This window comes from Grammomys surdaster, unplaced genomic scaffold, assembly GCF_004785775.1.
Source record: "Grammomys surdaster isolate TR1022 unplaced genomic scaffold, NIH_TR_1.0 125789, whole genome shotgun sequence".
NCBI classification, from domain to species: Eukaryota; Metazoa; Chordata; class Mammalia; order Rodentia; family Muridae; genus Grammomys; species Grammomys surdaster.
In genome coordinates this window covers 3,588,249-3,602,762 of record NW_021620620.1, presented here as the reverse complement: position 1 = coordinate 3,602,762, position 14,514 = coordinate 3,588,249, and the positions used below count along the sequence as shown (strand labels likewise).

The 14,514-nt window shown below is 44.2% G+C and overlaps 1 protein-coding gene across 2 annotated transcripts in view; it reads right to left on the bottom strand.

The window, feature by feature from the left end:
* The window catches only part of Wdfy4 (WDFY family member 4), a 233,960-nt gene that overhangs the window by 202,937 nt on the left and 16,509 nt on the right, over positions 1-14,514 (bottom strand). For both annotated transcript variants that reach the window (XM_028789147.1, XM_028789149.1), the window contains exons 2-4: positions 9,307-9,556; positions 2,413-2,527; positions 805-911 (exon numbers count right to left, since the gene is read on the bottom strand). In XM_028789147.1, coding sequence (XP_028644980.1) covers positions 805-911; positions 2,413-2,527; positions 9,307-9,540 — 456 coding nt within the window. In that variant the 5' untranslated portion in view covers positions 9,541-9,556. The remainder of the gene's footprint in view (positions 1-804; positions 912-2,412; positions 2,528-9,306; positions 9,557-14,514) is intronic.

The window sequence follows — 14,514 nt, the reverse complement described above, 5'->3', positions numbered from 1 at the left end:
AGGTTATGCCAGCCCAGTGCCACACAAATATCTAAATGCCTACCTGATGCTTCATGCTGAGGGCTGCTGCCCCCTACAGGTCTCTTACATACACATGCTCCCATTGCCTCTGTATACCTCTTGACCTGTCCACCAAGATTCTCTGGCCATTTCTGATGCTGATTCCTAATGTCAGGTTCCCAAGAGGAAACTAGCCCTCATCCATCAATCACTCAAGAGGAGGCCTTAGACTCTCTGTTCCATAAGGAGAGGACATGGCCACAGCCAGCGTGGGGCACAGTACACTTAGGACAAGGGCCAAGAGGTAAAAGTCATTCCAGTTGGACCAACTGGAAAGCACCACAGAGCCCAGAGCAGGAGCTCTAGGGGTGATGGACTAGAGTTTCACACAGGAATCCTGCCTTCTCCATGTGTCTCTGTGATCCAACTCAGGGTCCCTGGGAACACTACTAATTGGCACCACACACTGGGCACACCCAGCCAGACCTTTACAGGTAGGGAGTGGTTGATAAACTCAACCATACATGTTCTCACACTGACCATATAAGAGAAGCCTAGCTGACCCAACTCTAAAGTCAGAAATACAGTACAACCAAGTGCTGGAAGTGAACTCATTCTCTTGTGGTTATACAAAGCTTGTCCATTGAGAAGGCAGGGCCTAAGTCTGAACCTCAGGCCCTGAAGTCCATGTGTGTCATCAGAAAGGGAGAAGGGAGTTGAATATGAGTCAATCATGGAAGGGGACTTTGCACCTTAGTTCTCTCTGTCCCCAGATAAAGAACACCTGAGAGGCCTGCAACTCACCGGATCTGTCCCCGTCAGCACATACACTGACTTTAGGAGCAGGTAGCCATCCTGATCTATGTCACTCTTCCACTGCAGTAACTTCCCAGCTGCAGCCCGGGCTTGCTCTGCAAGATGTCAAAAGCCGGTTGGTGATGCAACCTATTCACTCAGCTCCCAAGACCTCCTCTTCCCTGAAGATGTGTCTGTGTCCTGCTGCAGAACACGTTTCCTTGCCCATGTGTCTCAAGGCTACCTGAGTATGCCCCAAACATTACTGTCATCCAGATTAATAACCCAGGAGGGGGCAGATTTTATTACCCACATAGTCATCCATAGTTGCCTACTGAGATGAGTAATAGCTAACTCTCCACAATTGGGCCTCTACAATCCAGACTTTTCACCTCATTTTTTGTATCACCCAACACCTTACACTGCTGAAGACTCAGCAATCTGTCAATCTCAAGCTTCCCTCCACCTGCAATTCCTTCTGTCCCTCAGCCCACAGGCCCCGTAGCACACCACCCAGACTCCAAGGTCCAGCCCACATGATTGGAAGAATGCTTATCAGGCACCCCAATAAAAGATGCATTCTCCAACCTCAGTGTCTTTACCAGACCAAGCTCCCCACTGAACACATGGGTCCTTCTCTGACCCCAAGACATTCGCCAGATATCCAGGACGGCTCTTTCTCTCTCTCTCTCTCTCTCTCTCTCTCTCTCTCTCTCTCTCTCTCTCTCTCTCTCTCCTCTCTCTCTCTCTCCCTGGCTGTGTGTGTGTATGAGAAAGAGAGATACGTGCCTCTACATATCTGTGTCTGTGTGTCTCTATGTATGTATTTGTATGTAGTATCTGTCAGTAGTATCTATATATGTTTATGTATGATATACAGGTCTCTGTTTGTGCCTCTATGTGAGATTCTACATATGTACATATACTTTCTGTGTATGACCTGTGTCTCTTCTCTGTGTGTATTTTTTTTTCTGTGTAAATATTCATGTAAGGCATGTATAGTTTCTATGTGGGGTACAGTGTGTGCTATGTGTATAGTGTGACTGTTAGCATGTCAATGCTTGTGAAGATGATATGTTTAGAGTCTGAATGGGCAGTAGATATAGAATGGTTGTTTATGTGCGTATGTGCAAAGTTCTTTTGTTTTGGGTGTATGTCTGTAGTACAGAGTACATCACTGTGAAATATATCTATGTGAAATAGTGTGTACATGCACACACATGCACACATGTGTGATATGAATGCAGCATCTGTGTAGTGAAGCATTTATGTTTAGCATGGTGTTTAGAATGTATGTAATGTGTATAGTGTGGCTATATGTGGCTATGAGCATCTCTGTGTGAAATTTTTGTGTTTTGTGTCCATGAGTGCAATGTGACTGTGTGTGTCTGTGTATGTAATATGTCTGGCATGACTCATGGTGTGTGTGTGTGTGTGTCACTCTCTATGTGGTGGGAATATATGAGCCTGTGTCACAGACTCCACTCCTTCCTATGTCCCTGCCTTTTCCCCAGATCCCTGCCACTCTCCTTTCAGAAAAGAGCAGAGACCAGGGAGGCAGGTGAGTCTGCAGCTAATTTTGTCCTCCATCCTCCTCTCCAGAGCCTCTTCTTTTACCTGCGGGCTTCCCAGCAAGTGCCTGTTGTATTTCCTGGGCAAGCTGGTCGGACACATCTTCTGCTAGCCTTTGGAGACTGCGAAAGCAGATGATGCCCACAGAATGTTCCCAGGCCTGAAAGGCAACAACCAGACTCCAGTTAGAGAGGGCCGTGCAATAAGCCATACATGAAAGTCACCTGGCCTGCCTCCAGACAGCCAAAGGTTCCAATCCTGCCCCAGGAATAACCAAAAGTCCACCTATCATCCACTGTGATTGGCAAGATCGGGAATAGTTGTGGCATCTCACCTCTGTGCATGTCAAGAGATTGTCTACACTGGGTTATCTGAAGTGGGAAGACTCATGAATATGGGCATAATCTTTCAGTGTACTCAACCCAGACTGAATAAGGAAGGGAACTAAGCAACAGCATTCCTCTCTCTGTCTCTTTGTCTATCTGCCTCTCTTTGTCTCTGTCTCTCTGACTCTATTTCTGTTTTTCCTATCTGTCCCTCTATGTCTCTGTCTGTCTGTTTCTCTCTGTGTGTTCCTGTGTCTCTGTCTCTCTTTGTTTCTTTCTGTCTCTCTCTTGGTCTCTCTCTGTGTTTGTCTGTTTCTGTCTCTGTGTCTCTCTGTGTCTCTCTCTGTTTCTCTCTCTCTCTCTCTCTCTCTCTCTCTCTCTCTCTCTCTTGTGCTCTATCTATCTATCTATCTATCTTTCTCTGTTTGATGACTGGAAATGCAATGTGACCAACTGTCCCATGTTCCTGCTGCCATGACCTGCTGCTGTGGTGGGCTGTGCCTGGAGCTGTGAACCATAACAAGCTCTCCCATCTCTGACACGCTAGGTGATGAGGATTCATGAACTAGGTTTTGAGCTAAATGTTGCATGGGGTCTGAATTTTTTGTTTTGTAATTTATTTTTTTTATTCTGTAAATGATGACCTAACTGGCAAAGAATTGTAATTAGAGCTTTGATCTAACAGCAAAACTGCTGATGACGGCTGGACACAGTAAGTCCTCAACAAATATTTGACAAGAACTTTATTATAATACCCACAATGCACACGAATACTGATGGCCAAATGCATAATATGATGGTCTTAATTCCACTAATTCACCTACCAGCCTTTGAGGTTGGCACTACTTTAGAAACACTTTGCAGAAGTGGAGTATAGTGGTTAGTTTTAACTTACCACAACCTTGAATCACCTGAGAAGACAGCCTGAATGATATTTTTTCTAATCAGGTTTGCCTGTATTCACATCTGTGGGAATTTGTTTTGGTTGTTAATTGATATTGGGACTCAGCCTACTATGGGTGGCACCATTCCCCAGGCTGCAGTCTTGAACCATAGAAGATAAGATAAAGTGTAAGCAAGCAGACAGCGTGAGTGTATCCTTTCTTTCTGACCTTGACAATAGATGTGATGTGACTAAGTTATTTAAGTTCATGCCTTGGCTTCCTCTCAATGATAGACTGTATCCTGGAATTATGAGCCAAACAACCCTTTTCTCCCCATTACTGCTTTTGCTCAGGGCACTTTATCATAGCAATAGAAATGAAACTGGAATGCTCAGAGTGAAGGAGTAAACAAACAAAGGAATCTGTTGAGATGCAGCCTCAGGAGTTAAGCTGTTTCAGATGGACATGATGATACATACCTATAGTGCCAGCACTCAGGCACTGAGACAAGAAGATAACAAGTTCAAGGCTAGCCTGGGCTACATAATGAGACTATGTCTGGGAAGGAAGGAAGGAATTAAGGAAGGGAGGAATTAAGGAAAGAAGGAAGGAAGGAAGGAAGGAAGGAAGGAGGGAGGGAGGGAGGAAGGGAGGGAGGGAGGAAGGAAGGAAGGAAGGAAGGAAGGAAGGTAGGAAGGAAGGAAGGAAAAATAAAGAGAAGGAAAATAGGAAGAGGAGGAGGAAGAGGAGGAGTTCACTGATTATTTCATCTACAGAGAGCCCAACCAGGTAGGCTTTTCATATCCATGACCATGGCAGCTGCCACCTGGACTCAGTCACTCAGACACATAATCTCTAGATGGAAAACAGTCCTTTGATCTTGGAATCTCTGAGGAAGGGTACTGTCCTTCCCTGGGACCATGAACTCTGTGGTACAAACTTTCAAATAAATGCCTTACCTCCTCCCTCTACTCCCAAGCCCTTCAAAGACCAATTTTCAGGCCATTGACTCTGGAGCATGGATATTGTCTCGGGAGCAGTGGGACTCCTGGAGGCACGCGACAATAAAGCAAATAGGGCCACTGTGACTTGAGCAGTAATTGTACTCAGAGCCAGGGCTCCCAAGGCACAGCTTCTTCCTGGGACTGTGATGGGCGCTTTCTCCAGGCTGTTTTAGCTCTTTCTGGCCACCAGGGTGCCATTTGATGCACAGAGCCAATCATTCCCTGAATGATACCACGGGGACCCCAAAGAGTTAAAGCAGCTTCCAAAAGGCCCTAATTTTTTCCCAAACTGGGACTTGCATGCTGAGAAAATATTGCTCAATATTTTTTTTAAAAAAATATCTTTTATTTACTAACATTATCTAAGCTGCACCATCATGCCTTGTGGCTGTCCCTTCCCTTCACAGGCAAGAAAGGAAACAATGCCATGATCTCCAAAGGGAAATAAACAGAGACAGAAGCTCATGAGGAGACAGGAGGAAACCTCAGCTGCTCAGGACAAAAAGTGTGGTTGGCTTTCCTGCCTGACCATGGTGTTATTACTCTCACTGCGGTCTGGGAGGCTGGCCTTTGAGTTTCAAAGGTTCTTAGGGCTTTACATGAGACTTCCTGCTTAGTGTGGTACCGTGGACAACCTCCTCTATGAATTAAAAACAGAAGTAAAAGTGGTTCGGCAAAGCTTCTTTTAAAGCAACAAAGTTGCAGTTTCCCTGAGGTGAGAGTAAACCGGTTTCCACTGCCAGGTAGAGCAGACTCCGGAGTGAGCTAGGACAGATGTTGACATTCTGTGTCCCCTCTGGAAATCACACTAGAAAATAATTGTTGGTTAGTCCTGCCTACTATTCAGTGGTACTTACCTTCTTCCAGTGCTAGAAGATCTACTTTTCAAATGACCATGGTTAATGATACAAACTCTGTAGGAGTGGTAGTTAGCTTAAGAATAAACATGGCAGACATGAGCACATGTGTGCATGGTGTGTGTGTGTGTGTGTGTGTGTGTGTGTGTGTGTGTGTGTGTGTGTAGGTGGGATGTGAATGAGAAGGAGAGTGAGCATGTTCCTGTCCACACAGTTCTTTACTAGGGACTGTCTAATCTTCCTGCTACTTGGCAGCAACACTCTACAAACAAGGATGCCAGCATTCCAACTGACAAGAAGCAGCCATAGGTGTCTCCTGAGTCCTGTGCCCGAAATGCTTGCCCTCTCTACTCTTTTAGCCAAGCCACCAAAACGCTCCTAGATTCACGAAGAAGGCTGTGATTCACAAAGAGTGTGGAGCCTGATTCTAAGAGATGCATCTACAGTACAACTCCCACACCTACAGCTTAGGGATCATTGAGGAAGATGGGGGAGAAAGATTGTGAGAGCCTGAGGATTGGGGAGTTTGCTGTGAGATTGTGTCTTCTAATAATATCAGAAGCTACACTCATGAAGTCTCACCAACAGGACTCACCAAACATGAAATGAGCAAGAACACAGCAGTGGATATACTAACATGCACAAGGCAAGAGGTCTCAACCCTCCACAAAGAACCATGAGCAACTGAGAAGGCTGGGATCAGGAGAAACAGTCCTCCCTGGGGAAGGGCATGCCACGTGGTTATCCGATACCACAGGGTCAATCATTCAAATATATAAAAAGAAGTAGTATCACACCAATTGAGCAGGTTATATTTATGCATTTAAGAAGATATATGTGTTTATATTTTTTAAAGTGGAACATAAAAGCTTTTGCTGAAACAAAAAAAATGGTATGTGTGTGCGTGTTTGTGTTTGTGTGAAACAACAAATAATGATAAAAGAGGCCATAAATCTTAGAGAGATCAAGAAGGGGTCTATGGAAGAGTATGCAGAGAGATCAAGAATAGGGCAAATGATGTAATTATATTATAATCTCACAAGTCAAAAGAAATATTTTTTTAAAAGAAAAAGGAACATAGACCTTCCCTCTTAGATGGAGGAGTGAGACCATTCACAGAATCCCCAGTCCACTACATCCACCGGTCTCCCTGTTCTGCACGGTACCTCTCCAGTTCCGTACACTGAGGGCTTTTGCAATCACTTCTGGGTCTTCTCTGTCTTGCCTCCTGCTTTTCTCAAAGCACAAATTCCAAGAACAATCTTAATCGATGAAACCTACAACATGAGTTCTCCTCGTGTCTGTCACCACAGAGTATCTGCGCTCGACCTAGAGTGCTTCCCATCTACTGAAGTAAATTCAGCCAAAGACCAGAACTTGTCCATGCTTTCTCCAAGCGTGTTTCTTCTTCTAGCACAAGATCCTAGGATGGGGACAGTTCTCAGAATTCAAAGCCCACAGTTCAACACAACTTTGCTCTGTGTGCTGTAGAAGCCACTGGCCCTGTGTTGTTTCTTATGTGATGGAAAAACACCTCTTCTCTGCCCTCAACACATGCCAGATATCATATGTGCGGAGAGTAATAATCATTTTGTCACCAAGGGAAAAGTAAAGTCCTAGCAGGCAAAGTTTTTGTGCCATGAGTCATTATGGGCCAAGAAGAGGAAAAGCAGATAGGCTCTACCCTACAAACTCAAGCTCTGGGCAAAGGAGCCAGTGGTTAGCAATGCTGGCTTCAGGCAGGCTCTGCACATCAGTTCTGCTCCAAGCTAACAACTGGATGACCTTGGGAAGGCTGCTCAACATCTGCAGACCTCTCTTTCCTCACTTTCAGGGTTGGCATTAATGTAGCTTCATATCCACATCCACAGGGTTATAGTGTAAACACGTAGCAGAGTGCCAGGTCAGGCAGAGCTTACCGAGTGTTGTCTAGGACTCATCTATGACAGTGTCTGTTCAGCTGACATCACAACACCATTCTAAAGGTCTTCCTTCTTCCCCTGCTAAGTGTTTGAACTTAGAGCACCACTGTCCTTTTGCCTTTTGTTTCTCTTCTGTGCCTGAATTTACAATGGTTTTGCATCACAATAAACCCACTGTAGATGAAAGTACACCAAACACAGCTAGCCTACTGAGCATGCCCTGAAAAGGTTGTTTAGCTGCGGTACCTAGGCTGACCAGGAGCTGGGACTCACAGCCTCAGTCCAGCAGAGTGAGAGAGGATCATACAATACACTGTCAGCCCTGGAAAAAACATCACCATTTTAAATCTAAAATGCAATTTGGGCTGACCGCACATTACTTTGCACATAAAGCTGAAACATAATAAGTTAAACCATGATAAGTCTCTGGTCATCTTTGTATAGTTCAAGTAGTGCTACTTAAAGGCTGACACATTGGTTTGAATAGGTTTGGCCCCCAGAGACTCATTTGTTTGAGTGCTTGGCCCATGGGGAGTGGCACTATCAGAAGATTTGGACTTGTTGGAATCGGTATGGCCTTATTAGATGAAGTGTTTCACTGTGTGGGCTTTGAGGCCTCCTCCTATGTTCAGGCTCCACCCAGTGTGGAAGAGCCCCCTCCTTCTGGCTGCCTGTGGGAGACAGTCCCTCCTGGCCACCTGCATGTCAATATGTAGAACTCTCGTCTTTTCCAGCACTATGCCTGCCTGCATGCTGCCATGTTTCCCACCATGATGATAATGGACTGAACCCCTGAAACTGTAAGCCAGCCCCAATTAAATGTTTGCCTTTATAAGAGTTGCCTTGGTCATAGTGTCTCTTCACAGCAATGAAACACCTAACTAAGACAACAGAGCAAGAATAAAGCAAGAGAGCAACCCTGGGGAGGAGCTGACCCTAAGTCAGGACTGGGACACTGTCAACTCTGTCCTGGCTGAGAACACCTCCTCCTGTGTACTGGAGACATGAGCCCTGACCACAGGAAAGAGCCGAGGGTCCTAGAGGTGAACTTGATTTCTGACTCATCCCTCAGGTCAGCCCTTGTCAGAATTCCAGACCCTTGGGGTTTCCCATAGGCATCCCTGTTACCAAAATGGTAACCAAAATCTTACCTGGGTTAGTGACTCTTCTGCCAGTCTCAAAGGTCACCAAGTTAAAGCATGTAGTGTATGACTGCTGACCACACCTTACCTCCACAAGGCTCACCCCTTCTCTGTTAGTCTGACTAACAAAGAAGCTGCTCCAGTCAGGTGTGACCCCATTCCTCAGGAAAGACTCCTTTCCAAGCAGGAGCACCTCAGACTCACATGTGTGCATTGCCTTCATTCAAGGAACATTCTAGATCACATTATTTTAACTTGGTCCTAAAATGAAGAGTCAAGTTCAGATATCCCACCTCTATCAACCAAAGTAAATGAAGACTCTTTTATGTACACTTGAGAGTTTCAACTGTCCAGTTGCTAATGTTATCACAGCTACCTTTTTTTCCAAAAGAATTGAAAATATGATGTCTATATTGCTCATAAACCATGTTGTTTATGGAACGTTATGACAGCTTATGAATAAAACTAAGGCAAGCCTTCCCTGGGCTCATCCGAGACCTCTTGGGTTGGTTCACATCACCAATTCTATTTCTAGCCATCTGTCAAGTGCCCTCAAAGCATTATATCAGCCTGTCATGCTGAAGAGCGGCAGGATCCCCACATTAACAACAACAGTATATGTCTCCAGATAGCTAGAAATGAGGCTTCTGCACAATTTCACAGAAATAACACAGCTAAAATACTCAGTTTACTAAATGTCCAGATTTGGCCAGTGCATATATCAAAACATCATGCTATACCCCACAAATAGCTGCTAAAACCTTGTGTGTCAAACAAAAATAAAATAAAATTTGAGATTCTGACCTTTAGGAACAGGGGGAGAAGGCTCAGCAAGCTCTTCCGACGTTCTTCTGGGTTCTTGTGCATTAGCTGCTGATATTCCAGAAATTTCTGTTCAAGCATGTCCCAGAGGACAGTGGGGCCAGAAGACTGTCCTTCTAGTGAAAGATTGGGCTTCATGGCAGGGGGTTGTCCTTCATTTTGGAAACCTGGGTCCTTGGGTCTGTCCTCAGCCTTTGAAAGATCTTCAGCCTCCATCGTTGGCAAAGCAGATCTGAATCCAGAACAAACAACTCAAAATGAAAAGTCTTGCTGTGCCACTTCCTGGTAACTGATTGGGAGAAAAATCCAACATTATTCAGTTCAGCTGCCAGAAGTGCCTAAGTGTCAGAAACCTACCAGAATGAGGAAGGGTTATTCAACTCAGACGTAGATGTGATTAACACATAGAATTAACAGTACCCCATGTGCCAGGCATTGTGCAGGAGTCAGCAGACAGACTGCATATGGTAACACTGAGTGAGGGATCCTCTTTGCAGATACCTAAGGAGACCCACAGGGCCAGAGGCATAAGAGGAAAATACGTCAGGCTGTTGCTAAAGCCTGGGAGATACTCCAAGGTGATCCTCTTCCGAGAGACTGCAGAATTACAGGAGATATGCAAATATTTGAACAGTAAAGGAATTCTTTAAAAAGTCTGGGAGGCTGGAGAGATGGTTCACCGGGTAAGAGCACTTGCTGCTTTTGCAGAGGATCCAGGTTTGGTTCTCAGCACCCATATGATGCGTCACAACCGTTTGTAATTCCAATTCCAGAGGGTCTTACACCCTCTTCTGTTCACTGTGGACACCGGGCACACATGTGCATATATATACATGCAGACAAAATTCTCATGCACATAAAATAAGATAAAAGACTAAAATAAATTTAAGTCATAGGCATTTTATAAATGTTGTTAACTAAAATATAATTTATATAAGAAGTAGCTCACTTACTAACTTTTCTAAGCTAAGGCCATATATGTTATGCACATATATACATATAAATGGAATGTATGTATGTGTATATACATATTTATGGTATTTTAACAATTCTTTAAGTAGTTAAGTAGCAGAAGTATAGCTAAGGATGGCCTGATGCACACACCTGTAATCCCAGTGAGAAGGTGAGGAAAAGGATTGCAAAGTCAAAGCCAGCCTGAGCATACAATGAGTTGTGTGGACACATATCAGCTAGGCTACATAGCAAGACCCAGCCTCAGAAACAGGGAGATACAGAGAGAAAGAAAACCAGATGTACAACCATCACCATTATTAATTTCTAAAAGTTTGTATAGGCATCCAATCTATACTGATAGGCATGCAACCTATATATAAACTGTAATGTCTACTACTTAAGTCTGAAAGGATAGGTTCCCCATTTGCTGCCAGCACTGTTTGCTTCGTAGTCAATATTTTTGGAGAACTGTGTCCTGAAAATGACTCTTGAATCCCTGAGCTTGCTGGAGCCCCTCAGTAAGTACACACAAGAACAAGCTATGAAGGCAGCACCCTTAAGTCGGCACACGGAAGAACAAGAGCCTTTGGGGTGGAAGCAGCTATAGCCAGTTCACCTGCTAGATGCACCTGCCCCAGAAGTTGCTTTTGTTGTGCCCTTGACTGTTCATTGTCAAACATCTGAGGGGAGATGTGATTGCTTACAGTACAGCAGGGGCCTGTGGTTCATTTGCCTGAAGTAAAACCCACTCTAAATAGAGATAAAAAATGTCTAGATTTCCTGTATAAATATCTCCCCAAACTCAACATTACCATGTCAGAATCCATCCTGAACTCAAACTCAGAGGCATGTCTGTTACACTTGACCATAAAGGGGACCATAAAGTGGACTAGATCATTGTCCTTGTATTCTCTGACAACACTAACCATCCTCCACAGCGTCCTGACCTTGCTTAGGTTCAAATCTGTGCCCCCCAGCCCTTTTCTATCTGTCACTCATGCCTCCTACCCTCAGACTTCATTCCCAGAAATCATTTTTCTTGTTTTTTTTTTAATGGATTAAAAAATGTGGTATATCCATGTGGTGGGTGGGATGTTGCTAATTCATTTAAAATGTAATGATCCAAATGATAAATGTAAGTATCAAATAATTATGCTGGATGAAAGAATCAGGACACAGAAGATCACACTTAAATCAGTCCATGTTTGTGAAACTCGAAAACATTCATATCTGTTGACCTAGGACAGCTCAGTGGCCACCCAAGTCTGAGGATAAGGGGAAACTTTACTAGGCAGGGACATCATAGAATTTTTGTGGCTATGCAAATGTTCGTTATTGATCATGATGTTAGTTACACAAATGCATATATTTAGCAAAACTCATGAAATACAAGTTTTAAATGGGCACAGTGGTAGTTACTGTGTGTGTAAAATGCCCCTGAAGTGCTCCATTCAGGCAATGGAATCGCTCACATCCCTCAGTCTCTTCCCTGGCCTCGGCAGGCTCTTCTGGCAATGTCTGTCTATCTTCTTAGTCCTTACCTTTCCATTGCCCAGGTCTAAACTCACGTCTGCATGGTGGGTAATGCTCTACAGGTGTGGACACTTCGGGAACACAGCCAACAGCATCTGGTTTCTGTGTGCCTGCTTTTCAAGTACCCTGATGGCCTGGCCTTTTTAGGATCTCACTCAAAACAATGTCTTCGGACAGAAACATGCAGCTGTGCATTTGTCAAGTCCATGTCCTCCAGCTGTCACCTCTTTGGAAAGTGGAGTTGTGTGTGCGTCTACTTGACAGCTCTCCCAGTAGCAGAGAGCTAACTCACTCTCAGCCTCTGGTTCAACACACAGTGCTGTAGGGGACTAACCATGCAGACTGCCTCACGGGACGATATGCATTGGTATGCACCCAAAAGCAGCAGAATTGAGTGAAGAACCTACACACCATGCTCTGTTCCACCAGATTCCACTGAGGTGCCTCCAGTAAGCAGGCATGGGGCACACTCCCTCCAGCAGGTACTGAGAAGCTCATCAACACCCTGAAATGGCATCACCCTGTAGTCTAGTGATTGACAACGCCTTTGAACTGAGGGCTGCTCTGCTGTCATGGTAATATGTCTCTGGACTCCTGAGTAGGGAGCCCCCTCCCTGTGCCTTTTGGCCTTGTGTCTCCTCCTTGGTGAGCTGACTACTCATAATCTTTACTTATGTGCCTATGTCTTGTTGAGTTCCAAGAGTATGTTATAGAAGATGGTCTTGTTTGTTTCACAAAGCATCAAGAAGATTGTTCAGTCAGTAAAGTGCTTGGGCTGAGGTCCTAATTTCTATCTCCAGAAGCCATATGAATAGCCAGGCATGATGGCTCACACTATTAATCCCTAAAAATGAGAATTGGAGACAGGTGGAGCTCTGTGCCAGCCAAGCATGCTCGGCAAACTCCAGTCCAATTAGAGAGATTATCTCAAAAAAAAAAAAAGGCATGATGGGGCCTGAAGAGATGGCTCAGTAGTGCATAACACTTGCTGCTTTTCAAGGGAGCCCAGTTTAGTTCATAGCACCCACATGGCTGCTAACAACCTTCGGTAACTTTATTTCCAGGGGCTCCAAACACACATGTGATACACATACATACATGGAAAATTCACATAAAACACATACATATAAAAAGTAAAAATAAATAAGTCTTCTATTTTTAAGAAAAGATGAATAGCTCCTGAAGAAAAAAACTGAAGTCTGACCTCTAACCTACACACACACACACACACACAAGCACCCCCCCACACACACAGGCATGCATACAAGTATACACATATAAACACAAGAACACACACACAAAAGTGCAAGTATCTTTTGGGATAGTTTTCTCTTATAAACTGCTTTATAATTTTTTGTCTTCTTACACTGACTCCTTTCCAATTCCCTGAACATCTGTCTCCACAGAGGCTGAATGTAGGAGGCATGGCAGTCTTTGAGCTCACAGACAAGCATGAGGGGAAGCTGGCATGTTGGCACACAGGGTTGTCTCTTCAAGAGAAGGAACACAGTATCTGTTATCTACCCAGAAGCAGGTGAGTGGATGCGCTCTCTAGCCTGGTGACTTTTGCTCTAGCTGTGTGGCTAAGAGGCTTTTCTGGTACCAGATTCTCTCCCTTGTCATAAAGTTGTTTTTCTCAATGAATCTATAAAACCTATTATCTGCATATAGCTGATTTTATTCCTCAAGGGGATTTATATAAGCTTTGTTGTACACGTAGGATTGAGTCAATTGTCACCAGAACAGTTTTCACCAAGTTGTGCCATGCTTACATATGCCTAAAATAAAACTACTCAGGCTCAAATCCCAGAAGCTTGAGACTAAACCAACACCAGCTACTGAACCATTTTGAATCAAACTGCCTCCTTGGCTCTCAAAAATCACCTCTCTGTTGGCTGTGAGGGTCACAGAGACTGCCACAGCTCAAGAGTGATGTCCAGCACTTATTTAATAATGCCACAGATTTAGGCCAACTACTCCCCATTACAGACAGTCTTCCCATCTAAATAATGAATCATAATGCTTTTCTAAATTTCTAAAAAGGAAACCGCCAGTTCTAAAAGTCAGCAAATGTTCTATGCCTTTGGTCAGTTCTCAGCACACGAGCACTGCTGGGCTCAGGACCACACCATTTTGGATAACCCCAGTTATTTTATTAGCCTGTGTTCATTTTACAAAGTTAGAGCTTTCCTTTCGACATTTCTATACATGTACATGGCACACTTTGTTCTTGTTCATCCCTGTATCTCCTCTCGTCTCCCACTCTCCCAATACCATCTACTTGAAGTCATGCTGATTTTACAAGCATGACACAAAACAATCACCTCCCTGTAGTTTCCAGCTGTGGATGTGCTTCAAAGTGAGAAGCTGTGGGTGCCATCTGTCTAGCCTGTGCCTTCAGAGACCTCCATAGTTGCTATTCTGCAGTCAGATCCCAGTATGACCTTGCCACTTGCTTCCTTTTAGGGGTCTCAGCTACTTTCCATGACTTTATCCACAAGAAGACCCTCCCCTTGGAGCATTAGGCTTAAACATAAAGTGTTCTTAACTAAGTACAGGAAATAATGCTAGAGCCAATAAAGGACTCTGATTCCATGTTAATTTTGTACACATGTGCGTGCGCACGCGCACACACACACACATACACACACACACTCCCCCTGTTTCCCTCTTTGTAACATGTTTTTTGTAATCAGTTTAAGA